Genomic DNA, 27,997 nt, shown 5'->3' with positions numbered 1-27,997 from the left:
TGGTGAAACTGCTCTGCCCTTCAGCTTCTTTTCCCTCCCTTTATTTAGGAGGGATTTCTGGTTCAGAAATCTGGGGTTTCTCAGCTGCCTTCTTTTATCAACTTAATGTCAGCAAAGCAGTTGCCCTCCCTGAAAACTGTTGCTGCAGTGATATTTATAGCTGCTCTCCAGGAGCTGTTGCCTTACTAGACCTTTTCATGCAACTCTTATGTATTTCGACTTCTCACTGCCAGCTCAAGTTGTCACTTGTTTACAAACAAAATCGATTATAAAACACCCTCTACCAGCTGAGTATTCCTTCTTCGTTCTCTCAATGCATGTGAGAAGGCCAGTAACAGCCCAGAGACTTATTGCAAGATAGTCATGTTAAAATGGCGTGGTTCGTGATTAGTAGCAAACGTATTCTGCTGATAAAAGAGATAATTAATTTGAACTTTGAGATGTTGTGTCTGATAGATATCCAAGGTTACTAAAGTAATTTGCATGTTTCCTAGTAGATAAGTTATGTTCAGTGGGAGGTGTCTTCAGATGAAGTTATGTATCTCGCTCCTACTGATATAAGTTGCAGAAGCCAGTTAAAAAGAGTTCCCCATAATCTCTGGTACATGCTGCAGTACAGAAACCAGTGCAAAGGACCCAGCCAGCCACACAGACAAAACCAATTATCTGCTTTCTGCATTTTACAGATGGTAGGTTAAATTTTTACATTATCATTTAACCAAAAATAACTTACGYTGCTGAAAATAGTATTTTATAAGAAACTTTATTTCAGTTCACATATGTGCTTCTTTATCTCAAGAAAAATTATTAGATTAATAGAGGGGATAAATTTATGTGATAGACAAATAATTTTGGGACCAACATAAAGACTTCCCTTACAATGAAGTATATTTGGAAATGGATTTATCTTCCAATTTCTGCCATATTTTACTAATGATTAAAAGACATGGAAAATATTTACTGTGCAAAGGATTCTTCAGAATTTAATATATTAATGTACTTTCCTGATTATAAAATTTTGTAAGAATAATGTATAAAGCAATTTTAGTATTGCTATTTTTTCATACTGGAATTCCTGTATTATGTACTTAAAACTTTGACTGGTTAACTATTGTGATTGCTAGTCCTAGAATAAGTTCAACACTGCTCTTGCTGTTTTAATAGCATTTTCAGTTAGAAAGGGTATTTTGATTTGCTAAAAGAGTGAAAATAACACTCAGAAGGTGAATTAGTGACTTGTGTCTTAGTTAAATTATCTCACACTATTGTTATTTTGTGGCATTTTTACACTAGAATCTGTTAAGATTTTAAAGGAAGAAATGACAATAACATTTTCATCTCTTTTTAGTACACAGGGTATGATACTTTGATTATGTTTATTCACTTATATAAACAGTATTATAAACAGTTTGTTGTCAAATATCATTTTGGAAAAAGTCACAAATATGTTATTACYATAGCTGCCTTTGGGCAAGCAGAGTCCAGTCCTATAGAGTACTACTCCTGCAGCATAACTATAGAGTTCCCAGTTCCTTCAATTTCCTTTGATATTGRATCATTAGGGGCATATTCAGATTATTATGCCAAATGCACTGTATTTGGATCAAATSTTTTTTTCAGTATCAGATTGAAGTCTTCTTTCCCTGAGAGAAACTTAGAATTAAGTTCATAAAATACAGTTATTCAGGAGAAAAACATTGGTGAATTATAAGAAGAAATAGATTTATGGAAAATGTATTTTTTTTCCCTTTTTTTCCCCTCTGAATATTAGGAATCTAAATTTAGGGTATACTGAGGACACAAACATCTGTTACGAAGATTTATCTCTAGGCAAATAAAATAAATTGTAAGTTCTAAATAAATTTGCAGAAGCAGAGAGAAAGAAACAACTGCTCGTAACTATTTTTTCTTAAATCATGGCTTTCTATCACAGTATTTCAAGTTACAGGAATTTCTTTCTTTTGACTGGGACATAAGGAATCTTGCTCCCTTTGCCTTGTATTTCATAATACGCTTTTCATTTGATCCAAGTATAACAGAAATGTTCCTCTTTAATTATAGCCCCATATATTACACATACTGCATTCATGAAACCTGAGCTATACTTAAACCCCTGCCTACATACAGTGACTTTTAAAAATGTGGAGTAAATTACTAATGCAGTCATCAAAGTTAGCTTGCAGCACAACTGATTTGTGTCCCTTTGTGCCCTTGGTGCATGYTGGTAGCCCAGCATGTATAAGAAGATCTCTCAATGACGTATTTTTTCAAGGAATAGCAAGTTAAATACAACGGTCAACAAATACAACAGTAAGCAAACATAGTTCTTATCTCTGGATTGTTTTGTCCCCTATTAGAAGATTCAGTGAGGGTGTATATTTGGCGCTCAGCCATTCCTGAACAAAGTTGTCTTTAAAAAGTGGAGAAAGCACAGCTCCTTGTAACTTTTTATTAATGATSAAACTTAAATTTCTAGGGCTGGAAGTAGCAATTGTAATGAATGAATCATCATATCTCCTATAGCCGTATCAGTTGTGGCCAAATAAAAAATAGATGCTTACAAATAAAATATCAAATGTGAAAGAACATGACTTTAGACAGTCTCCAAATCTAGTYTATGAAACTGATTTTCTTTAAAAATCAATCTTTTTTTTTGTCATTTTGCTTAAGTATCTGCTTGCTTTACAGAACAGCTCTAAGAAGTAGTGGGACTGTTAAGTAAGTATAGCTGCTGGCATACCTCCTTTGGGATAAATATGTTCATAGAGCGGAACTGAAAACTTGGAGGAAAACATTCACAGTAGAAGAAAAAAGATTCTGAATCTTTTTTTTCATGCCTATTTAATTACTATTATTCAAATAATTTAATGATATTAGATCCTGATTATTATTCAGCTCAAAGTTCTCTACTTAGCTGTTTTTTAGGGTCTGTGCAGACTGTTCATTGTGGAGATTCAGTTGATACAAATGCATCTAATATCAGTTGTATGAACTAGCCCTGCTGCAGATTGTGTTTTGAGTATCATGTTTGCATATGGATATAGTCATATATATGTTTTGCATAACATAGACGCTCAATACCTGATGGAAAAGCACTTTGAAAAGCTGCATGAATACCATTTGGATGGTTTCACCTAGTCTTACTAGTTCTGGTTATGAATACCCTGCTGCAGTCCCTGCTGTGTCATCAGGCTCTCTCAGAATACGCACATCATGACAAACATCTGCTGGTACCAAATAGTTAAGTCTGCTTGTGTAACTGGTCATCTGGCCAGAGAGTTCTAGGAAAAAAAGCTCTCTTCTACATAAGCCAACGCTAAGCAGCAAAATTGCAACAATCCGCTGTAACTAGAGACAATGAATAGTTGGGAACGACCCACAAATATCTGGCAGATGTGAGAAAGCTCATGAGCTGGAAGTGCAAAAAGTCATTTCTGTGAGAAAAAACAAGYGGGACATACGCTAACAGAAGCTGATTTGAACTAATAAGGATATACATCTTTTTGCTATTCATAATAATAGGTAGTACTTCCTGTTATAGGCATGGTACCAGCCTTGCCATGCCATTAATGCTGAGATGCCATTTTTGGTCTAAACTTTGTATTTTCTGTGATTTGTGACTATCTTTGCAAACTGTCATATACACTGAAACTTTYACATTTCTCTCTCCAAAAATTAGTTACTATTTTTAAGAGTTTAGGAGTAAATGTCTGACTGTTATCAAACTTGCTAAAAGAAGAAACTTTCCACATCGACTTAAAGCCAATGAAATTTCTGAAAGCTCAAAATCAAGTTTATTCCAAATTTCAGGCTTGGCACAAACACAAATAAGGCCCATCAATATTTGTTTAGTCTGGAAATCTTTGGCAGTGAAATAAAAATTCCTTGCTGCAAGTGTGATGACAGTACTTACCCTGCTCATACGTTCCTTGCCTATTTTTCACTACTATTCCTGTTTTTGCAACCTGCAAGATAAAGTATTATAATTCATTTCTAACTTTTTTTCTCTTGAAAACTCATCTATCAGCTGTAGCACTGTCGGACAACTTCTTCCTTATATATGATAATAGAACCSATTGCTCTGTAGTCTGCAGTTAAGGAAAGTATTCAGGCAAAAGCTTTATTAATGGTAAGTACAATGCTTAAAATTGCTTCATCTAATTGGATTGCATGTTTGCTGTCTCCTGAGATATTCATAGATTAGACCAAAGCTAATGGCCACTAACATATAGCCAGTTTCTTTAATAAMGGGGTTTGCTGAAGAGTGCATGAGCCACGCTGCCAAGTTCGAATTACACCTGGTGCACGTCAATTAGACACAAATAAAACACATCAATAAGGTACAGTGTCAGCCCTACTGCTGTTAAAAGAGTATGATATACATTCGTTTACTACTTTTCCAGTCCACTTCCTCACTTCTCCTTCAGGTTAGCACTGCTAGTGGCACTCATCTGTTTCTGTTCGTACTGTTAACCACTTATCCATGAGAAGCTGTGATTGAAGATACCTCCACTTCGATAGGGAGCAAAGAAAGTCTTGTTGTGCACCTAAGCAGGGGGTTGGATGTAGRCTTAATTCAAAGCCAGTGTATGTACTTTCGAATTTATTTTTAAATTGAATTCTTTTTTTAAAWGAAAATACATTTTTTCACACTTMACTATGAAGACAATGCCAAAGCACATTCAACTTCCTTTTCAAACAAACAAACAAACCAACCAACCAAATAAACAAACAAAAAGAGGTTTCTATCTGAGACCCAGCTTGGCAGAGTAATMTTTTCCCCCTATTAAATTAACTCGTAACAGTAATTCTAAAGGAACATCAACTACTGCATTGAGGGAATTGACTGAACACAGAGCATAGTCTCAAAGCCGCAAAAACRGTGCTAAACACACACACACACTTATACACAAACACATTCTGCACAGAGCTCCTCATATGACTCAGTTTATCATTGCACGACACGTTATCTGTTAGTAGATGCACATCAGTAACACGGCAATCGCACAACTGATGAGGTCAAAGTATATTCTGAGATATCAATGCTTTTCTTTTCGATTTAGAAAGAGGATGTGGTGTGTACACTTGATCTTCTTATCTGCTTTCTTCTTGGTTTCCATCACATCAGAATCATGTAAGTCACATTTWAAAAAAAATATTTTGTGATTAAATTCATTTTGCAGAAATGTATAGGCTGTTAACAAATCAGTTATTCTTTTAGAAGTAAAATTAGTGAGTTTATCTCAAGCCACAAATCACAGTTTAAAATTAGATTTATGTATCATTTTCTCTGTTTATTAAAAGGCACCAAGTACCATCCATTTCTGTGACATTAAGTCTAGGTTTCTCTTCTGCTCCTTAGCATCTCTACAAGCTGAAAGAATCTCTTTGAAAGGATTTGAGAACAGCTGGTATTCTAGGCCCCAGATGGGCAAAGTCTCCAAAAGCACATTTAGATCTCACTGAACAGGGTACATGCATAGGTTCTTTGCTAATATAGGGACCTTCCTTGGGTCTAGGCCCATTGCTCACTAAAAATGCTTTCTAMTATCCTGTTTTGTGGGGTACCCACAAATACAGTGTGATATAGTGCTCCCCTGGACATGGGAGATATTTGAAACAAAAGGCTCTTTCTGACAGATCAGCTGGACTGTCCTTGCAATCTTTACTGGCCAGTGATTTAGCATTATGGAGCACTCATGTTGTTCTAGTCTCCAGCTTGGCTGCTTATTTGTCTGAAAAATATTGTAAGATATATATATCTCTAAATATTACTACATATTCTCAGTTTTTCAATATGAGCACTACTTTACAAATAAATTATATCTATTAAGAGGCTGAATTCCACTGAAAGATAYACCAAGATAAATTTCACTGATGTCACTGAATTTAGATTTTCTTTATGTTGTCTCTCCTCCTCTACCGTTTTCCTGAAGAATGCTGTATTTCCAGTTCTTTTCCTTCTTGATGGGGCAATGTCCTGCTTTCCTGAAACCCCTGACATGTCCCACTGTATTTGGAGCGCCCATGGAGGGCAATGGTGTGCAAATGACACTCTTTGGAATATTCATACATGATGTCCCTAATTTAGATGCCTGAGTTAAGAAGCAAGGCCCTATGCAATGCCAATAGGAAAGAATGTCTTTAATAAGAGATCCAGAGTAGAACCTAACTGTTCAGCAGATACAGACTTACCACCTGACTTATGCACCTACACGTCTACAGTCAGGAAGTGAGAATACTTCTCCAAAGTGTCATTTTTGATGAAGAGACTTTCCCCATTATTTTTTATTCTTTATTTGGTTGTCTCTTCTTGTTTCCTTGCTCCTTGACTTATCATAACTCCTCTACCAACTTGTCCAGTCTCCAACCTTGCTGATTTTCTCACTCTTCTCCAAAATGCAATTTAAATTTCATTTAAGAGTATCTATTTTCAGCAGCCAGCTCATTAGTCAGGTATCTGGGCACTTAAACACTTAAACCATCTGTCAATATTGCCTGCTTAAAGTTTCCCCGGGCCAGCTGCCGTATTCAAAGCTTGAAATAGTCTCAGGTTAAAAAAAAAAAAAAAAAAGATTTAATGTCTTTCTCCCAGCTCTTTCCACTTTTCTCTTTTGTATGTGTGTGACAGTGCATGAGCGTGCCTGTGGTTTTTTTTTTTCCCAAGCTGCCTTTTTTTTCCTCCTGTTTTTTTCTGCYGTCTTTTCCCCTTTCCATTAGACTCTTCTTTTCCTGTCTATTACATTTTAATATTTTTACATTAGTGTAAACTTCAAAAAGGACCTCTTCTGAATTTTTGTGTTTGTGTTGATGACCTTACTTACAAGCTTCCTTCTTCTACTAGTTTTTCCCTTGGAAAGAAAAAAAGAATTTTTTTGATTTTCTTCTTCTTCATTAAAAAGGCACAGCAAAAGCTCTTTTCTACTGTAGAAGTAAATGTGTGTTAGACCAAAGTAAGTTAGGCTAATTTTGTAGTAAAATGTTAAAGCCATTACTTTTCATTATGGAAAACCTGGATTTAAATCTCTGTTTTGAATAACAGCAGGACTTGAAGTAAATATTTATGTAAGTTCATTTCAACAGATCACTATTTTCCAATTTAAAAATCAGCTTTTTTACTGTATGACTGKTTTGAATTTATTTTTTTCTGTCCTACACAATAGTTACTATTTTCATGAATAGCTTGCTCCATAGGCCAATGTTTTCTTAAAAAAAGTCTACTGGGAATGAGTTTGTTATACATTGTCTCTGAAAGTTTTATCTTTAGGTTTAAGCTAGCACAATATTGTCTAGATTAGAAGTGATGTGTTATCAAGGACTCAAGAATCGGKAATTGCCAAGGAAGTTTAAGACATTTTTGTTCCTTAATTGCTTGGTGTTATTCCTCTGTGAGAGGCGACTGTACCCTTGACAGAGCTAGCAGAAGGAAATGTGTCCTGCGGAGAATGCATGCATCATCTCTGGCAGTGGGAGGCATCTGACTGGCCTTGCACAAAAGTAGACAAGGGAACGTTTACATCTTTCTGTTTTGCTTGTCTGGGCACGAGGGAGAGAAGGAAAAATGGGGTAACGTGTCTTCAGCCACCAGAAATGGCTTCAGAAGAAAGCATCTTGCCATGTCCTCAGAAGATGGATCTSTACTTGTTGCAGCTCGGCTTGTGGTCAGGAACTTGCTCAGCCACCAGGACAGGACTATGCTGCTGAACTTCCTGATGATTTAGAAGTGTCTTTAGTTAAAATGGTACTGCTCTGTGCTAGAACAGGTCAAAACTCTGCAGGGAGGTCACAGGATGTGGTACATGAATATATGGCTTCTTCTGGGATTGGATTGTGCTTTTCTACTGGGCAGATATAAAATGTAAAGGATGAAATACGCATCCAGAAATATCAATGACAAGTTTTCCTCTTTCTCCAATGGGCTAAGATATAATTCATCTGAGATCTTTTATCTTTTGTTCATCTGCAGTTGATGCAATGGAAGGTGATGCTTTAGTTATAAAATGCCCCTCACAGAGTTCGTATGTGAGAGTCACCTGGTATCACACAGAGACTAACAAAATAATTCCTGCAGAAGAAGAGGGATCACGAATATTTTCCTTAAAAAGATTACTTTGGTTTCTGCCAACTACTAGAGAAGATTCTGGAAACTACACTTGTGTTATACACTAGTAAGTGGAACATTAGAAAATTAAACGCTTAAGATTGGAAAAAAATGCATGTTTTAATAATAGATTCTACTTGTTTTTCTATGTAGATAGTCATTTTCATGGTGTACATCAATTTTGTAACTTTCATTCTGCAATTGCTATTTTTATAAAGGCTAACTAAAAATCAAAATACAACTAATCTACAGTAATCACTCAYGTGTTTATAAAATGAGACTCACATTTGCTACAAATATTCAATATAGTCCATATAAATATGCTGTCATTTACATACCTTTATTCTGTTTTAAAAGTTCAAACAAGGTCACAAAAGAGTTCAACGTAAGTGTGCAGGTGCATCTGTATAAGCAAGAAATATGTTTCCCAAGTCAAATACGTTATCCAAATGACACTGGAAGAGGAAAAATTGTTTGTCCTACATTTGACAATTATAAGAATGCTACTATCGTCCAGTGGTATAAGGTAAATATAACCCTGGCAGGGCAGTTGTAAAGCAGATCACTGTGAGTAGCTATATGCAGCCAAATAATTAAAGCTTTCTTTTCAAGGACTGCAAACCTCTAGAGGGAGAGAGATACTTCAAGAGAGATAAATATATTTTTATTAACAATCCAGGAAAAGAGGATGATGGATATTATACTTGTCAATTCATCTATACACACAACGGAAATGCATTTAATGTATCAGCAACAAGAATTTTTATAAGTAATGGTAAGATGATGATATTGTAGCTTGCTAAGATTCCTTGTCTCCTTAAAGCAAATGAAACTCTTTTTACATTACAGACATTTTCTGTTAGTTTGTTGTGACTTGTTCATGAAACTTTAAATCAGCATTTTAGCTGATCCAAACGGACTAAGATAGGACTACATTCCTATGTGGCTTCGATCTTTTTCTTTGATAAAAGTCTGATTGCTCTGGTTACATATTGTAACCTTAGTGGGATGCCACAAAGTTCTGTTTTCTATTTGTCTAGGGGGAAAGATATGTAGCTAATGAGGATCACTTGGTGATCTGATTCATTGCATCACTGATGTGCTAATAGCCTACAACTCAGTATCTTCTGGTGCATCTGGATTATACATCATTTACTTGACAGAAGGGCTAACAAATGCTGTTGTGTTTGTCCTGAATGAGGTATCTTCTGCGCAAGAGCAAAGTGAGGTATATACTTAGACCAAAATGGAGTGGAGCTCAGTGATTACTCTGCCTTTGTTATTTGGAATACAGCCAACATGGCTAAGCTGTATGGACTTTGGGGCCACTTCTAAGATACAGCCTCCTCAGGGAGGCCTAGTATTTGGATGGCACACAGGGGAAGAGCCTGCCAACAGTCAACCATTCCAGATTGTATCAACTTGCAAGACTTCAGAATGTGTCTGCTTGCAAAATTCTGCAATCAGATCAATGCAAAAGGAGTTAGGTTTTTTTTTTCTTTTATTGTAAAAACAGATAATGTTCATTTGCAGATTGATATCAGAGCTTTTTTCTGTGGGAAGGCATACAGCTTTGTGGGCAGAATATCGATTTAGAAGATAGGAGCCTTCATTCCACTTTTGCTGCTGTGCCCTGGTCTCAATAYAGCTTTTCATTCTGATTATTCTGAACTAGACAGGAGAGATTTGTGTTGAAGACTACCACACTTTAGGTTAGGAGGTGCAGAGGCCTCCTCTCCCCTGCTAGCTGTAATAAACTGTTGAGCTACATGACACCTTCTGCCTAACACTTCAGCTTTGTCTGAATGTGCTTTCATCAGAACTTCTCTAACCAGTCAAGGATATTGTCCTGTACGAGTTATATTGAAAACTTCTGTTTTTTATGTGGCACAAAGCCATACAAAATCACAGAGGCTTTTGTCATATCCAGGCAGATTCTTCATTTCAAAGCTAATTTGACTTTTCTTGAAATCAATGTGAAAAGAAGGGACTGCAACATAACTTGTGAAATCTGAGTTGGGTCTCTCGAGTCCATTCCAGAGTTTTTATCAAATTCAAAATATTTAACACCAACTTCCTCAATTTCTTATTAGCCCTTAGAATTTGTGTCCTGGTGGAGTGAAGCTGTTGCRTGGTGTTGATAGTAAAGAAAATGAAGTAAAATCCTGTTGCCTTGAAGAGCCACACGAACCCAGAGGAACTTCAACCTCTTACAAAATTAACATTGTTATATAGTTATGGCATTACTGTCTTTCTCCTGACATCTTATTTTCCCAGATCCAGCTAATGAAAATTTCAAGCAGTTAGGATGAGGAAAGAGAATTGCTCTTCTGACAGCCTGGCATCCAGGGGGTTAAATATACAGCTTTTTTTGGAGAACTGTGATTACGGGATTCACAGAGGTGCCTTGAGGAAAAAAAAAAAGCTTAACGAGGAGAAAGCAATGAGCAAGAAAAACGGTTGGAGTAGRAAATGTGAGATAGTATAAAGGGCAAGAAAAGAAAAAAACACACCACAGGGGAAAAAATCCCAAAGAACTGAGTGCCTAAGTCAAGTTGAGTGGCTGGATGTTGTTTGGCTTGTTCATATCAATTATTATTAGAGAGGAAAAGTAAATATATCAATGGAAAAGTAGTGTTCCCATAAATTATAGAAGTTGTTGATGAAAGATGTTCAATGTCATGGCAGACTGATATAATATGAAGCAGTTTTATATCTAATGTGTGCAAACAGTGCACAGAGGCCAGCACTTGAACATGCTCAGATGTCAGGCTATAGAGATGGGGGCGAGAGGAGGAAACAAAGGTTAACACTGGCAGCTGTATGCTAGTGCRTCCCCATTTCCTATAATGCATAAATTTTGTATCATTGATATGAGTAATTTCTCAAATGTCTGAAGGAATTTCTTCATCCCCTTTTACAAAAAAAATTATGCTCTGCTTAAAAGCAACATGAGCAAATGAGAACACACACAGACCTATAATTTTGTTTTTTTTTTCCATTCAGCAGGTGCCATAATACTTGAGAAAATAAAACCTTTCCTTTATTTTTATGAACAAATGTAAAAAAAATTAAYGAGGAGAAAATACTTAAACTATTAACATGTAAATTCACATACACAGACTCTCCAGAAAAGTTTGGTTACAGCAGTAGAACCAGATGATCCCAGCAGACATCTGAAACAYGGATGCAGCATTAGTTCGCAATTTTACTTCAAGATGATAGAGTAGTAGCAGTAYAGATTATACGCATTATCTTATAAAACACATGTTCACATCTTTCTAATATGTGCATTCTTTCTCTCTTTAATTTCTAAAGCAAAACACTCACCACTGCCTCCTCAAATTATATTTCCAAAAGATAATGATGTAATACAAGTGGATCTTGGTAAGTACAGATTTTAAATCACCTTTTAGAACAACATTTTTTGATGGCCTAATGAATTTGGAGATTTTCAAGACGATTTAATAATAGAATTTATCATTACATTTTTGCACTACAATTTTTACCTCTTTTAATTTTTAATTTTTGATTTAATTTCACCCCAGAAACAGTGACATGGAGTTCAATATATTTGGTGAGCTATTTAGACATTAAGTTGTAATTTAAGGAGATTTCAACAACTTATTCTATTTTCAATGTGATGGACTAGGTTTTGGTTTCCATGGTCATGAGRCTCTGAGGATTGACAACTGATGGGGAGAGATGGGATCCACTGCACTAAGCTGAGCATGTGTATCTTTGCCAACAGGTTGGCCAGCCTGGCAAGGCGGTCTTTAAATTAGGAAAGATGAGGGAAGGGGAGATTATAGATACAGTGTAGTCAGCAAAACAYGGCTCAAGTATGGATACCTCCAGCAGGTGCATGCAGCCAAGGAAGTACGTACAAGACATGACTATGTGRGATCCCCTTGCACCCTTCCTGGGAAACCTGCATGCTCAATTACCTCTCTGAAATGCCTGTACACCAATGCATGCAGCATGGGGAATAAACAGGAGGAACTGGAGATGTGTATGCAGTCACAGGGCCATGATCTCATTGCAATTACAGAGACATGGGGGACAGTTCACATGACTGGAATGCTGCCATTGAGGGCTACGTGCTTTTTAGGAAAGACAGGCCAGGAAGCAAGGTGGTGGGGTTGCTTTTTATGTGAGAGAGCACCTGGAATGCATCGAGCTCTGCCTAGGGGTGGAGGAAGAGACAGTCGAGAGCTTGTAAGTAAGGGTTAAAGGGCAGGCCAACATGGGTGACACTGTTGTGGGTGTCTACTACAGGTCACCTGATCAGGAAGAGGAAGTCAATGAGGCCTTYTACAGACAGCTGAAAGTAGCCTGATGATCACAGGCCCTAGTTTTCATGGGGAACTTCAACCACCCTGTTGGGGGTGTCTACTGTGKCCCTGTCTACTGGAAGGACAACACAGCTAGGCACAAACAGTTCAGGAAGCTCCTGCAGAGCACTGATGATAATTTTTTGACACAGAAGATGGAGAAGCCAATGAGGAGAGGGGTGCTGCTGGACCTTGTACTAACAAAATAGGACTGGTTGGAGATGTGAAGGTTGGGGGCAGTCTTGGCARCAGTGACCACGAGATGGTGGAGTTCAGGATGCTGCAAAGAGGATGCAGAGCAAAAATTGCAAACCTGGACTTCAGGAGAGCAAACTTTGGCCTCTTCAGGGACCTACATGGAGGAATCCCATGGGATAGGGTCTTAGAAGGAAGGGGAAGTCCAAGAGAGCTGGTTAATATACAAACATCACTTCCTCCAACCTCAAGAGCAGTGCATCCCTATGAGTAAGAAGCTCAGCAAAGGGGGCAGGAGACSTGTGTGGATGAGCAAGGAGCTCCTGGCAAAACTCAAACACAAGAAGAAAGTATACAGAATGTGAAGGAGGGGACAGACCACTTGTCTGAATAAGAATGTTGTCAGAGACTGCAGGGATGCAAAGAGGAAGGCTAAGGCCCATCTGAAATTGAATCGGGATGTCAAGGACAACAAGAAGGGCTTCTTCAAATACATCAGTAGCAAAGAGAAGACTGGGGAATAYGTGGGCCTGCTGCTGAATGGAGTGGATGCCTTGATGATGAAGGATACAGAGAAGGTAGAGTTACTGAATGCCTTCTTTGCTTCAGCCTTTGCTGCTAAGGCCAGCTCTCAGGAATCCCAGAGCCTGGAGACAASAGAGAAAGTCYGGAGAAAGGAAGACTTTCCTTTGGYCAAGGAGGATTGGGTTTGAAATCTTTTAGGCAACCGTGACATCCACGAATCCGTGGGCCCTCATGGGATGCACCCACAAGAGCTGAGGGAGCTGGTGGATGTTAYTGCTAGGCCACTCTCCATCATCTTTGAAAAGTCCTGGAGAACAGGAGGACTGAAGAGGACTGGAAGAGGACTGAGGACTGGAAGAAAGCTATTGTCACTCCAGGCACTCCTTCAAAAAGGGCAAGAAGGAGGACCCAGGAAACTACAGGYCAATCAGCCTCACCTCCATCCCTGGAAAGGTAATGGAGCAGCTTATCCTGGATGTCATCTCTAAATAYATGGAGGAAAAGAAGGTGATCAGGAGTAGCCAGCATGGCTTCACCAAGGGGAAATCCTGCTTAACCAATCTGATAGCCTTCTGTGATGGAATGACTGGCTGGGTAGATGAGGGGAGAGCAGTGGACATTGCGTACCTTGACTTCAGCAAGGCTTTTGACACTGTCTCCCATAACATCCTCCTAGGCAAGTTCAGGAAGTGCAGGCTAGATGAATGGACAGTGAGGYGGAYTGAGAACTGGCTGAAAGGCAGAGCTCAGAGGGTTGTCATCTATAGTGCAAAGTCCAGTTGRAGGCCTGTAGCTAGTGGAGTTCCCCAGGGCTCAGTACTGGCTCGTCTTGTTCAACTTAYTCATCAGTGACGTGGATGAAGGCACAGAGTGCCTCCTCAGCAAGTTTGCTGATGATACCAAGCTGGGAGGAGTGGCTGATTCATCAGAAGGCTGYGCTGCCATTCAAAGAGATCTGGACAGGCTGGAGAGTTGGGCAGAGAGGAACAAGGGCAAGTGCAGGATCCTGCACCTAGGRAATAATAATCCTAGGCACCAGTATAAGGTGGGGGCTGACCTTCTGGAGAGAAGCTCTGYRGAGAAGGACMTCAGAGTCCTGGTGGACAACAAGTTGACCATGAGCCAGCAATGTGCCTGTGTGGCCAAGAAGGCCAATGGTGTCCTGCAGTGCATTAGGAAGAGTGTTGCCAGCATGTCGAGGGAGGTGATCCTGACCCTCTATTCAGCACAGCTGACACCTCATCTCGAGTACTGCGTCCAGTTCTGGGCTGCCCAGTCCAAGAGAGACATGGAGCTACTGGGGAGAGTCCAGCATAGGGCTATGAAGGTGATTAGAGGGCTGGAGCACCTGCCCTATGAGGAACAGCTGTGAGAGCTGGGCCTGTTTAGCCTGGAGAACAGAAGACTGAGAGATGATCTTATCTATAAGTACCTTAAGCGGGGGTGTGAAGAGAATGGGGCCAGACTCTTTTCAGTGGTGCCAAGTGACAGGACAAGAAGCAAAGGGCACAAAGTGGAAGTTCTGTGAAGTTCTACCTGAATGTGAGGAAAAACTTCTGTATTGTGAGTGTGACAGAGCACTGGCACAGGTTGCCCAGAGAGGTCGTGGAGTCTCCTTCTCTGGAAATATTCAAAACCCTGGACGCAATCCTGTCTAACATGCTTTAGTTGACCCTTCTTGAGCATGGGGGCTGGACTAGATAGTCTCCAAAGGTCCCTTCCAACCTCAATCATTCTGTGATTCTGTGAATAATTGCTTAAGTGGGTTAAGCACCACCAAATGAAGTCTATATTACCTTCCTAACCTAATACAAATATATTTGTAATCCTTTTTTGCTGCCATGGATCATTTGTTTAAACCTTCCTTTACTATTTCTTCTTAAGCATCTTCTTATGCACACTTTTTCAGCTTTAATTCAGAAAAGATGTTAGAATTGTTAAAGCAAAACTAGAGGATAGTGTGAAGATTTGTAGAAAAAAAAGATGTTATGAGGGAAATAAGGTTATTTATATTTGTTTTCTTCATGGAATGTTTAYAAGTTTCTATATCTTGTTTAGGTGCTGCTTTGTCTCTGAAATGTCAGGCCCGTCTGGGGATTAAGAAACAGCCTATAGCTGTTGTCACATGGGATGTGAATAACATTCCAGTAAAAAACTTTGATTTTTCAAGATTTCGTGAAGAAACTCTTTTGTAAGTACATATAACATGGAATAATCTTTCTTCTGTGCAGATTTTAGCAATTAACAGCCAACAATAACAGCTCTTTCTCTCTATTAGTTTTGAAGGACATGATCAAGAGTATTACAGGGAGACCACTTTACATATTACTGAAGTAAAAAAGGAGGATCTACAGGCAAATTTCACATGTGTAGCAGTGAATGAAATGGAAAACACAAAGGCTACAGTGACATTACAAATGAAGGCACAATGTAAGGGTAGAATTTTTTCATTTTACATTCTTAGTCTTTATGCTGAGTTTGAAATGTCAAAAATATATTGGTGATATTTCCATTAACAAAAAGAAAAAAGAATCTGCTGTGTATTGAAGTCAGAGGCAAAATTTCCATGGCTTGCTTAGTCCACAAAATTTCTCAGGGTTGCCTCTGCCATGGAGGGGGCATTACTCAAATGTTACCAGTGAGAGATTATGAGGAATGGGACCATGTTCCAGCTCTGCATTAAGGATATCTTGTTTCTAGGATGATCCTGATTAGTGGCAAATTTCTCTTGTCTTGAAGGCATGCATTGCATCAGAATTTAAAACACACTGATTTAATGCAGTCTGCTACTGAAAAGGGACTCAGGTTGTAAAGGAGCCTCTGTAAATGAGTGTCTGGCAGCAAACTGACCTATCCTTTTGTCAGCATTGTTAAAATTCATTGTGCGAATCAGAGATTCACCTTCTTCTGAGAATCAAACTGCTGTTTCTAGYGCAGCTCAATGACAGAAAATAAGTAGATTTTAAAAGTAGAGCCTCAGCTAGAGTTTGCCAGTTTGCTTTCTTTCCCTCATGTTCCTTCCCCTCCTCTTTCTCATACCACATCCACCACTGCAGTGCCTTGTTTTTAGCTGAACATTAAGTGGAACAGGTGATCTGTACAGCAATGTCATGCATTCACTAGTCTTGATTATTTACGACTTCCTACAGGATTATGGCTTTAAGCCTAGACATATTTCCTTTCCTATAGCCTAGAGAAAAAGGGATGTAGGTGAATTGTAACAGAGGATAGGTCATCATTCAGCAGACAAAACAGAATCCCACTGAAGAGGAGATGTTTTATTTGGATATTACTAGGTGAGTGAGAGCACAGCATAGCTCAGGAAGCTAGCAGCACACATCAGCTCTGGGCTGAATTACCTGAGTGTGGAAGTGAACTTGAAATGAAAGGGAAGGAAACTGGAGTGTAGTACTGAGTAATGCTTCCTGCTCTAGTTCAGCCTTTACTGTACCCATACAAACTATATGAAGGAATGACTATATGAAGGAATGAATATATYTGATATTCTGTATTCATTAAGTGATTCATTAAATCTAATTCCTTCTGTACACAAATCATATTTTGTTTTTATCCATAGGTCTTCAGTAAATGTTCATGAAAGCTCTTGACTGTGACCCACTTTGCTGCTGCCTGTTTTGTGTGGATGTCTATTCCCCTCTCCTTGTTGCTGCTATTGTCAAGATGCCTGCTTCTGCTATTCACCACTGCTGGTATAAGCGATGCTACATCCAGAAATGGTTATGCTCTGCTTTAGTTTTTTACACTTGCTCCTCACACAGCCCAGCAATATTTACACTAAAACAATGACACCTTGCCCCTAAGTACAATAAAAATGCTGCAGGGATTTCTTTGTGCCTCATGCCCTGTAAACATGCAATAAAAATGTGTACTGTTCTTTTTTTTTTCTTTAAAATGAAAAAGCAGCTTTTAAAAAGTCCATGGTTGTTCCTTTGTCTTTTCTGCAGCCTGCCTTTTGTCCCCCAGTTACTATAATGTTAATGGGCTTTTACATGCAATCTTGTTCTGTATTCTGGATTTTTCTCAAGATATTCAGTAAGGCTTACATTATGATTATTTGTAGCACAGATTTCTGACAGGCAGTAAGAGATCAATAGGTGTTCTGCCATCTACTACTGAAATTAGGCAGTGTGGGGAAAATTTCATGAACTACGTAGATGGTGTGCAGTAGCACAGACAACAGGTTAAGGGAGGAAGTGAAGATGTTGTAGAYGATCGCATTAGAATGCCTCTGTGTTAGAACCTGTTCAGTCTTACTGTAATAAATAGTCTCTCTCTTCAAAAACTTGCTGAATGTGATTTGGCGCATCACATAGAAAGTTTCAGTGAGAACCCTCTACTCTTCTGAGTCACAATTAAACACTAACCGCTAGTTCACTGTTGAGATATTATAATTAATTAATAATTTGCATTGATAACAGTAGTAATCCACATAGAAATTAAAAATTGCTAAAGAGAACAGTGAAGAAAAAAAATGAGAGGTTTCTTTTATAGGCAAGGGTGGTGACACAGCTGTTGGTTTTTATCTCCATGGCAAACAAATATATTCCCTAAATACTGCCAGGAAAGTTGTGATTGGCAAAGCTGCTTAACTTTTCACAGGAAAAAAGTGTATTTTTCAGTTTAGGATATATGTTATGTAAATATGCACATATTCACATGTGTATGCGAAAAACAGTGCAGGAAGATGAATGTAGTATCTGTCCTAAGGATTTCTTTTCACTTGTCTTTATAAATAAGAGATAAATGCTGCAACTCAATGCCTGCTAAAAGCTAATTAGCTCTTTAGAAATGATCTACATGATCTAAATACATCAGTTGCCAGAAGTAATGCAATGCAGTCAGCTCTATTTGGTGTGATTTGGCATTATCCAGATGARGAACATTTTGTCTTTCAGACACAGGGAAATCAGACAAATTCCTTCTCTGTTTTAATAGCAGAATTTTAATGAGGATTTGGCTACGAACTTYGAAAATTTCTGTAACTATATTCTTCCTTTCAGCTGTCCCGTCAGGAAGTGTCAATGTCTGCATTTTTCAACTGCTGCTGCCACATTCAGAGGTTGCTTCTTCTCATACTGATTAAGTTCTTTTTCTGTCTTTTCTCATCCGTCCCCTGCACATCCCCAGGCAACATGGAACCATTCTGCAACACAATTTGCCATCTTTCCTCTTGCCATTTTTCTTGAGGTTCTCTGGTATCTTCTAACTAACTCCTTAATGTTCTTAAAAACATTCCGTACATCTCTTAATCCCTCTTTACAGAAAATATGGGCTGCCGCATTTCCTGTCTTGTCTTTCATTCCTAAGTCTCCCTTTTTAATTCCAGAAATGGTGATCATCACATATCCCACATTACCTCTCTACCACATGATGTGGTCTGAGATCATCTGCATAGCTTTTTGTGTGGTGTTGGTCTCTGTTCACTGTAAGGCTGAGGAATTTGTGACAACTTCTAATTCTCCTTTCATCCTCCTTTCATGGCTAAGATGTAGTTAGTCTTACTGGACACTGGGCAAGAGGCAGAGACTTTGTCTGCCAGACTACTCCCAGTTGCCTTTCGCAGCTGCTTGGTATCACTTATACTGGAAGATACCGTCTCTCCAGGATGAGACAAACCGACCAGATATACGGTTCAAAAGAATTCAGCTCATTTTGAGTGCAATGGATTGACACTCACAGGAGCAGTTCTGCTGGCAGACCTGGGACACTGTTAACTCCTGACAGAGAGGCAGAGACAAGTAATTGCTGAAACACTGAAAATGTTAACTTTTTCCATCAGCAGAGCTGGGTCAGGATAGGAACATTGCTTCAGCGTCCCTTTAATCTCTCTTCTAGGGAATACAAGTGCTATCTGAATATCTYCAAAATGCTTCCTTTTTAATTAAAATATAAGATGCCATTGGCTTCTTCTAGTCCCCTGTCTTCATTCAGAGGTGATTAAATCACATGGGTCTGACTCTCAAGTATCATTTCTTCCCGAGTTAGTATTGCTCAACTCTCATTCACAAGCAGGTGCGAAATGGCTACAGAAATAAAAATCTTCCTGATGTGAACTCTCTGCTAGGTACAATGCCAGAAATTCTCATCATTCTGAATAGAGTCCAGCCCAGGACATCAGGTCTGTTCTTCCTCAGAGATGTTTAACACTGGACCTAGCCTTTTGGCTTATCTCTGGTAGACAGATGTGGACAGGAATTCCAGACCCAGTTCTCTGCCTGTACTGTCTGGATGTGTACAACTGCAAAGCCAATGAAGTGATAAAAAAAAAATCTTTAGCATCTGTCCAGAGATGCCTTCAGATGCTCTGATTTATTTCCTTYGCTCTCTCAGATACTGTTTTTTTGTGAGCAGATAATTATATATTCTCATTACTTTTGAATACAAATAAGTAGTTTTAAAAGACTATTCATGAACTCTCCGGTGCTAAATGATACAGTGGAGTCAAATGGAACATCATGATCTGAACAGCCTTGTTCAGGGCCTCCAAAAATGGGTTCTGGCTGCTGCTCTCATTGTGCTGAATTATAGATGATTTATTCCAGAGAAATGAGAGGCTTACTGAGAACTGAACCTGCTCTTCCAGAAAGACCTCTGTGGGGATTCTTGTCTGAGGCTTCACAAGTTTTATAAGCTCATTTATGACTTTTTTCAGCCTTGATCTGATCAGTGGAAAATTAAATAGAAACAGCTCCTTTAAGGTTCATAATTATGGAAGTTGCTGTTGGAACTTACTTATTTTTCTAGCCATTTGCTAGATATTTAGGCAAGGTTAAAACAGTGTTTGTGCAAGCTCACAGTCAACACATGAAACAGTAAGAAACAGTGACAGTCTCTGTTCCGTGGATGATCCTCACCAGGTAGAGAGTTTTTTGGTATTGTCTGTATATGTGTTAATGGGGAAAATGGATCAAATCATAAATTTGTAGGAGTCCACAAGGGCAATATTCCTTCACAGKCACTGTATGGCACAGCTGCTGCTACTAAATAGCTAAACTCCCTTATAAAAGCAACCGGTTGTAGCTTGCCCACATTAATCTCATTGGAGGGATGTTTCCCCAGTTCTGTTGCAGGTAGACTTCACCAGGTGCCTGATGGAATGATGTTTCTTTCTCTTTTTAAATGGCACAGAAGAGGTCCAGAGCAGTTATATTATTACACATAGAGGGTAATGAATTCTCATACCGGGCAGGAATAGGTAGGTGAAGAAGAGGGATTGCAAATGGAAATCTCTTACCCTGGCTTAGCCCTCAGAAAGAAAATGCACATGAAAGTGCTCTGAGTCTGCATAATAAAACCAAGAGGAATGAAAATATGTATCTTTCACTTGCTTTGGAGCAGATTTCTACTATGAGGCACCTGTCATTACTCTTCCCTCCAAAGGAATAACGTGTAACTGTTGTATACATTCTTTGATATTTTAATCTAAAATTTGGCTATACGGAACTCATACTCTTTTCAGTACTGAATCCTGGATGAATTCAATACATACGGGATATAGGCCAAAAATGTCTTCTTCAGTTTTGTGGCTGTAACATTCTATGGATTTAAGCTTTTGAACTCTTTAACATAAGGTTGGAGGGAGTTGGAAATTATCTTGCTTCTAGCTCCCATCATCTCTTACTGCAGCAGGACCAGATGTCATGTAGAAAACATACAYATCTAGACTGACCTCAGTCACATGAATTACAAAACAAGAGGAAGTTCAGACTGTTACAGGAACACAGATATTCCCTAGAAAAGTGTCAATCAAAACCTTATCCAAAATTAGCTGTGAGTGTACAAAAGCACAGAACCGATGGCTGCAGTCCTTGATAGTCACTGAGGCTGAGAATCAGTTTCAAGAGCTCTTCCAAGACGGAAGATGGAACTGAAGTTGGTGACTTCTTTCTTTCTGATCTTTCCTTACTCATCATTGGTATTTTATGTTCCCCAAAGGAAAAGAAGGGGGAGAATCTCATCTGCCTCCAAAATAGTTTATTTTATTTTTATGAACAGGACTTGTTCTTGTTTCCTGCTTGTTTTACATACTTTGTTCTTATCWTGCAGATTTTATTATTTGCACATTTCTCTGCACCCTGCTTGTACATMTACACCACACGCCTCTGCTTGCCCATTTGTGACTACTTACTATTTTTATAGTTTATACTTATGCTCAGCTTGTATGCATTACAAAATGCATATATACTATATACTGTTGTTATGTTATTAACGGTGCAACATTGTTTCAAAATACTTGTACGTTGTTGCCAGCTGTGGTAGTTTAGTATATTTATATCTGTGTTCAAAGCAAGCAACTATTAATTACACTGCTTAGTATATTTCTGAAAAACAAAGGTGCAATAGGTCTCTCTTTTGGCTACACCAACTMAGAGGGAAAAGGTTTTGCAGTCTCTGTTGTGAGCTCCTTAAAGCCATACCAGAAGTAAGGATATGAGAGGCTGAGGCTTCAGCCCTCACGTTAACTTCTGTACAGCTAATACTTTCTTTATTTCTTTTCCTTGCAGTGGATCATTCCAGTGTCCTCATGATCATAGGATTTCTAGTTCTGTTAATAATAATAGCAGTCTCTGTTGTACTTTATCAGTTTTTCCGAGTTGATATTGTTCTATTGTATCGGGATATATTTCAACCCTACTCAGTCAAGGATGGTGAGTAAAAATTGTGCAAAAAGATTTTTTAAAAAAGAAAAAGGCATATTATAAGGACGGAAATATAAGTTTTTTACTAAACTCATATGACCTCAGAGCCTGATTCTTCACTCTCTCATGCCTTCTGGAATCATTTAGACTAAGGAAGGGATACAACGATCTCCACCAGATAGGAAGGAAGGAAACTTTTCAGATTAGAAAGCAAATGGTATAAAGGAAAATATATTTGAAAGAAACGAGTAACAAAAAAGAGAAAATGAAATATCTGACTTGGAACTTGGTTCTCACTGTAAGACTACTTCCTGAATGAAGAGGCCTTTTACTCAGAAATATGGTATTTCATGGGAACAATGAGTAATTTCCTCAAAGACGAAGAATCCAAGTGGAGTGTCTTGTCTTGTAAGACAAAGGCTGTTAACAGTCTATTGTATTACTGAAATAACAAATGCTGAGCTTCATCTCTATTTCATCCTAATGTGCACTGGTCAACTGAATTCTTACTCAATATACTTTGGGATACCTACACATGGCCTTCATAATACAAAGGTTGGTTTCCTCAAATTTACAAACGCACAAGACCTAACAACTGAGCATAGAAAACACCAAATGTACACAGTCTCTATTTTCCAAACGTGTTCAGTGATATATATTATTCAGATTAGCATTATTATTCAATTTAGATCTCTTTCAAAAACTATTTTTTAAATTTCTTATCTAGCTCTTGCAATAGACAACTCTAATCCATGTTAATGTAATGAACCTTCTTCTTGTTCTACCTTGCAGATGGGAAGATATATGATGCATATGTTATCTACCCCAAAAGCCACACCAGCAAAGCTAATTTTGTGGAATACTTTGTTTATCAAATTCTTCCAGATATTCTAGAAAATGAATGTGGATATAAATTATGCATTTATGGGAGAGATATATGTCCTGGAGAAGGTAAATTTCAGACTATACTGGGCACTGAGTGGCTTGTAAAGTTGGAGTGAATYGCGATTCTGCTCCCTTTTGGGAGTATAGGAGGTCCTTTTACATTCCTAAGCAGGCTACTCATCTCATCAGCAGTGTTGTCTTTCAGGCAAGGTAATCAAATGGTACTTTGCTTGGTAGTGTTCTAAGGAAAGTAAGCTGTAGGGTAGTTGCACAAATTGTTTATCACCTCCTTGGGTCATGCAGAAAATGTGACCTGAACTGTAACACTTTTAGACATACACTTGCTCTTTGGGCAGTGAACTGCATAGCCATTATTCAGGCAAAGCCACAGCCAAACCATGCATGAGCAGGTCTACAAGAACTGAAGCGCAGAAAACCATGGACTAAAAGTGGAGAAATTAATCCTGCTGTTATCACTCAGGGGTTTTGAACCTGTGACAAGGGTGTTCAAGTTCAACTTCTGTTCACTGAAACGACCCACTTTCACTTGACACATTTGCCAGTATTAATCAAGAAAGCAGTTTGTATTCTTTATTCCTTCTTGCTTGTCTTCCAAACTGGACTTAATCTGTAAAGTTCACCTGTGTTATTTTTCATATRGACATCTCTACATTGCCTCTTATGTTGGCAAGCATCTAGATGCTTTCTGCCTTCCTCCAGAGCTGACAGGTCTGTTTATCTTGTGCTCTGGTGTTCTGTGAACTAGATGTTCTCTCCCTGTCAGAATGAAGTCATGAAGCCAATGCTGACACATTTTCAATGACACATTTCTGAAATCAGCACTGGGCCAGGTGTCATTCATCCACCCAGAGTTGGGTAAGATCCTTGATCTCCTCACTTCTGGAAAGTGGCAGAAGTTCTGCCAAGCCTTGAGAAAAGCCACTGAGACAAAGATGTAAAAAAAAGCTACACAGGTGGCTGAGCCAGGTCATACTCACTATACCAGATAGAAGACAAGGAACAGTAGTTCATGAAACTGTCAGTGACAAAACCTTACGCAACCTGTTCAAGTGATTAGGGACAGGAAAATATTTTGTTATGGGACATCACTGTTCAGCTGTGGTTTAAGAAAGACAATCACAAAGAAAATGTTGTGAAGACTCTAGGACTAGAATCTAACAAGCTGCCAGAAAACAAAGACTTCTTTACTATACAAAGGCATGAACCAGTGCCTGTAAAGCAGGAGTTTGCCAGACTGAAGACTCACACTGTCATTCTTGGACAGTGAGTATTTTTCATTTGATTTATTCAGTCTGATTTCAGTCTTATTCATACTGCTGTCCTTTCTCTCTTCTTGCTGATTCCAGTTTATTCCTTGTTTTTTCTCAAAATGGCAATCTTCTGCTCTTGAGCCTTTTCTTGAGGGTACCAGATTCTGAAATCCAAAACCTTAGAACTGACAATATGCTAAGTACATATAATAACGTATAATAATACTGATCAAGAGTATTTTAAATGAATACCACTTCTAGTTACTGTAATCTTCCCTGAAGATTACATAGCATTTGATGAATCATATTTTTCACTGCAAGACTGTATGTATTTCAGAAAAAAAACTCTGTTCAGAGGATGTGAAATGGAATTATCATTCTGAGAAATGTTCACGACTCTGTTCCAGAGCATACCTTTGTAACTTGTAACTTATGTTAGCCCAATAATAGAGAAGGCAGAATGATCCAAATGAAGAACGTCACTGCACAGCTGTTGGGCTCCCATTTGCCTTCTTAAACTAGCATTCCTTTTGTTTTCCTGGTCATACTGATTAATGGCATTTTCTACAACATAACAATTGTCTGAAGAGGGTCAAATGCAAGTATGGTCCAGTAAACCAAGAGTTTCATCAACATCAACWTCTGCTGTATTCCTGTGATGGTACCACTGTCCTGTCAGTTGCATTCTTTGCTACAGAATCTAACTAAACACTGCCAGAGCTGCTGCATCTATAATAAAAAAAATCATACAAAAATAACATAAGGATACAAAATGACTGGACCACTGTTGCACATAGCCAAGTATCCTATCTCTTAACAGTTGCCATGGGCAAAGACTAGGCAAGGAATTTAAGAACAAGACAAGCTTACATGATAATTCCTCTATTGTATTCTCCCAGTAGTCTGGACTTCAGAAACTGGAATTTTTGTGTGTAATAGGTGCTGACAGATTTTTCTTTCACAGCATTTTCTGCCAATTTTTGAACCCATATGAACTTCTGGCATTCACAAAACTGGTCACAATGAATTGCATAATTGAAATATTTGTAGCTTGTCACAAGTATGGCATCACAAATCCAAACGGAAAAGAATGTACTATCTTAGTTCCATGGTCTCTTAGTCTCGGGCACAATGAACTGCACTTGAAAACTTCAAAAGAGAATTTTAAAACCGCTGTTATGGGAACTAACCATACAGCAATGGCTGCTTACCTTATTTCTGTCATCTTCCACAGAATTTCCTAACATCATCTAATGAAAAAGAAGAAAATGAAAGGAGTTAGCATTGGCAAACATCGCAGAAAGGCAAATTGTGGAGAATGCTCTGAGGGTGGAGAAACAGGGCAGGGAGGTCATTCAAGGGATCCTCTGATCTAGGGACTGAAAAAGCTGGATATCTCTGAAACTGAAAAGACCCTTGCAATGGCTTGGAAACCCCTGGTAAAGGAAAAGAAGCTGCAAATGATTTACTGATATCATCAGTGAATTAGTGGCTTTCTCAAAAACATGCTGCATCACCTTTCCTTAGCTCCCACCTCCCTTCTTTGATCCAGCATCACATGCTCCCACCCATACAACTCCAGCTTCCATTCTACAGAAAACTCTTCTGACTGGTTTGGATCAACATTTCAATTGAAAGGCTCTCATCTGCAGTGCTCCTCACAGAGTCATCATGGCAGGTCATTGAGGAGAGCAGCTCTGGGAGGCTTGACTTGGAGCTTTCCAAACTAACCAAGATGCTTCTCCCATGGCATACCAACTCTTGAGTTCTTTAGGCACAACTCTCCATCATCACTGCCCTAATTGTGATTGATCAGCTCTTCCTAACCTGGCAGTAGGCAAGGTGAAAAACATCCTTGCTGGAATACAAATTCCACAGCTGCCCTGTCCAGACTTGCAACACAGTCATTTAACACTTACGACACTTCAGCACTTGATACTTGTCTCCTAAGTCTTCTTTGCACACTGCTTGCTGCCCTAGATGAGGCAGCGGGGTGGATGCCAACACAATACACAGGTTAGCATATCAATTAGCATGCTGTAGTTCAGGAGACTTAATGTACCCTCTACAAGTAAATAAGATCTTAGAAGTAATAGTCAGCCAAATGTCCCCAAATGGCTAATTTTCTTTAGTAAGTATTGCAGCATCCATTTGTAAATCTCTAACCTCAATGGTATATGATTCCTTATATGGAAACAGATGGATCAAGCACCAGTTTTGTGTAATCTGGAAATTCTTAACAATTTCTACATATAGTTAAAATATTAAAGTTTCAGTTAAAGAGAACATCTGAAAGGAAACTTTGATTACTGTAAGCTCTTCAGCTTTTCTCCTAATGAAAAACTGTATCGTATTGAAGTGAAACTGGTTATTTCTGGTTAAAAAGCAATAGAAATGAAATGCCTAAACACAGTTTAYAAAAGAGATTTCATGGTCTCTTCATATTCTTGTACATTTTTAGATACAGCCAGTGCAATTGAAAAGAGGATACAGAAGAGCAGACGGCTGATCATCATTCTAACACACCAGTCGATTCATTGTGAAGATCTTTCTTATGATCAGCATATTGCTTTATACAGTGCCCTCATTCAAAATGATACTAAGGTGATCCTTCTGGAAATGGAGACAATTGGGACTTATGAGAAGCTTCAGGAATCTCTTAGGTATATCATTAAGCAACAAGGTACCATCAAATGGAAAGAGCCACCCATAGGACACCCACAGTCATCCAATTCTAAGTTCTGGAAATATGTGAGGTATCATATGCCACTGACACACAAGACTTCATACTCAGCTAATGCTGGGTGAACAATGAGTTTAAGGAAATACTGATATACTATCAGCCTGAACTATGTACCTGCATCTCCTTTTCCTTTCAGTAGGCACAGGATTTTGCAGTATGGAAGTCTGGCTGTGTTTTTTCACTTTTTTTCAATCCTTCAATTGAGTAAAGATAAGGTAAACTGAAAAAGAGGGTTTGGGGAACTGAACAGAGTTTGTAGAGGTATCAGAATTCTATAAATAAATCATTTAGACTGAGTGCAGCATTTATGTCCTGAATCGACATGCAAAACACAATGTACATGTATTTTTTCTATATATTCATATGCATATAACTGAAAGTTTTGATTCTGAACAGCAGAATATTCTGCAGGCTTGCATTATGTTTCAAATGCATTTGATTTGATACATATCTTATGTATTATTCTACTAGAAATTATAATATTTTGCTTTTGTTAATTTCTACTGCCGCTTATTCCTTATTGATTCAGTAATAGTCATGTTACGAAACCTGATTCTTCCTGAGTGGGGATAGCTTAGTAAAAGGCTCTTCAGAGACTGATGTGAGTACAGTATTTTTTAAAAATGCAGTGTTACGAGAGGATACACACATACATACGCACATACACATATATAAAATGAATTTCACATATATGGGAACTTATTTAACTTTACAGCTCTATTACAAAGAAATTCTACATTTAAAACTGCTAAATATATGATTAGAACAAATAGAGAAAAATAGTATTTTAATCTTTACTACTGTTATTATATCTATAGATAGAAAATAATTTTGTACATTTCATACATATTTTTGTTCACTGCTGCATTCCTTTAAGCTACCTGAAGAAGAAATTGACTGCATTTTCCCCAAAACTAGTAATAACATTTTGTTTTATGCCTGGTTACTTTATGCCTGGTTACAATTTCTTCTATTAGGGAATATGCTCAGTTGCAAAGGCCAAATCCAGATCTCCTCGTAGTTCAGGGGTGTACGAACAAAGCATGTTCTAGTATAGATCCTTAGGAGTATTAATGATTTTAGATTCTTAAAACTATGAATTTTCTTAAAGCCTGAGAAGGCTTGATTTTGAGCTTCAAGCTTGCTAAAGTGAAAATTAGATACAAATCATCTAATGTTACCAAGTTGAAGCTAACAGAATAGACAAATCCATTCCTTTTTTTGTACATTGTACGTTATTACTAAGCATGGATCTTAAAATTTATGGACTGCTGTCTGGATTT

The 27,997-nt window shown here is 38.3% G+C and overlaps 1 protein-coding gene across 2 annotated transcripts; it reads left to right on the top strand.

Moving 5' to 3' along the window:
* The first annotated feature begins 308 nt into the window (after positions 1 to 308).
* IL1RL1 (interleukin 1 receptor like 1) lies at positions 309 to 27,142 on the top strand. Of its 2 annotated transcripts, XM_085320808.1 has the most exons (13): positions 309 to 689; positions 3,071 to 3,240; positions 4,028 to 4,129; positions 5,064 to 5,134; positions 7,967 to 8,168; positions 8,459 to 8,627; positions 8,714 to 8,876; positions 11,420 to 11,488; positions 15,214 to 15,346; positions 15,434 to 15,585; positions 21,681 to 21,824; positions 22,608 to 22,766; positions 26,433 to 27,142. In XM_085320808.1, the coding sequence occupies exons 4-13, from the start codon at positions 5,071 to 5,073 to the stop codon at positions 26,777 to 26,779; spliced, it is 1,602 nt and encodes a 533-aa protein (XP_085176934.1). In that variant the 5' UTR covers positions 309 to 689; positions 3,071 to 3,240; positions 4,028 to 4,129; positions 5,064 to 5,070; the 3' UTR covers positions 26,780 to 27,142. The 2 variants fall into 2 exon arrangements, with proteins under 2 accessions (XP_085176934.1, XP_085176935.1); XM_085320809.1 differs by lacking the exon at positions 3,071 to 3,240.
* The last annotated feature ends 855 nt before the right edge of the window (positions 27,143 to 27,997 follow it).

The sequence above is a fragment of the Rhea americana genome, unplaced genomic scaffold (assembly GCF_003343005.1).
Source record: "Rhea americana isolate MKP2758 unplaced genomic scaffold, rheAme1 scaffold_66, whole genome shotgun sequence".
NCBI classification, from domain to species: domain Eukaryota; kingdom Metazoa; phylum Chordata; class Aves; order Rheiformes; family Rheidae; genus Rhea; species Rhea americana.
This window is presented reverse-complemented; position numbering and strand designations above follow the sequence as displayed.

What these genes read in the sequence shown, in the direction of transcription:
- IL1RL1 (XM_085320809.1), top strand. Translation starts at nt 5,071, where the DNA reads ATGTGGTGTGTACACTTGATCTTCTTATCTGCTTTCTTCTTGGTTTCC. An exon ending in TTCCATCACATCAGAATCAT is followed by an intron (nt 5,135 to 7,966) that starts GTAAGTCACATT and finishes GTTCATCTGCAG; the next exon opens with TTGATGCAATGGAAGGTGAT. An exon ending in AAGAATTTTTATAAGTAATG is followed by an intron (nt 8,877 to 11,419) that starts GTAAGATGATGA and finishes TAATTTCTAAAG; the next exon opens with CAAAACACTCACCACTGCCT.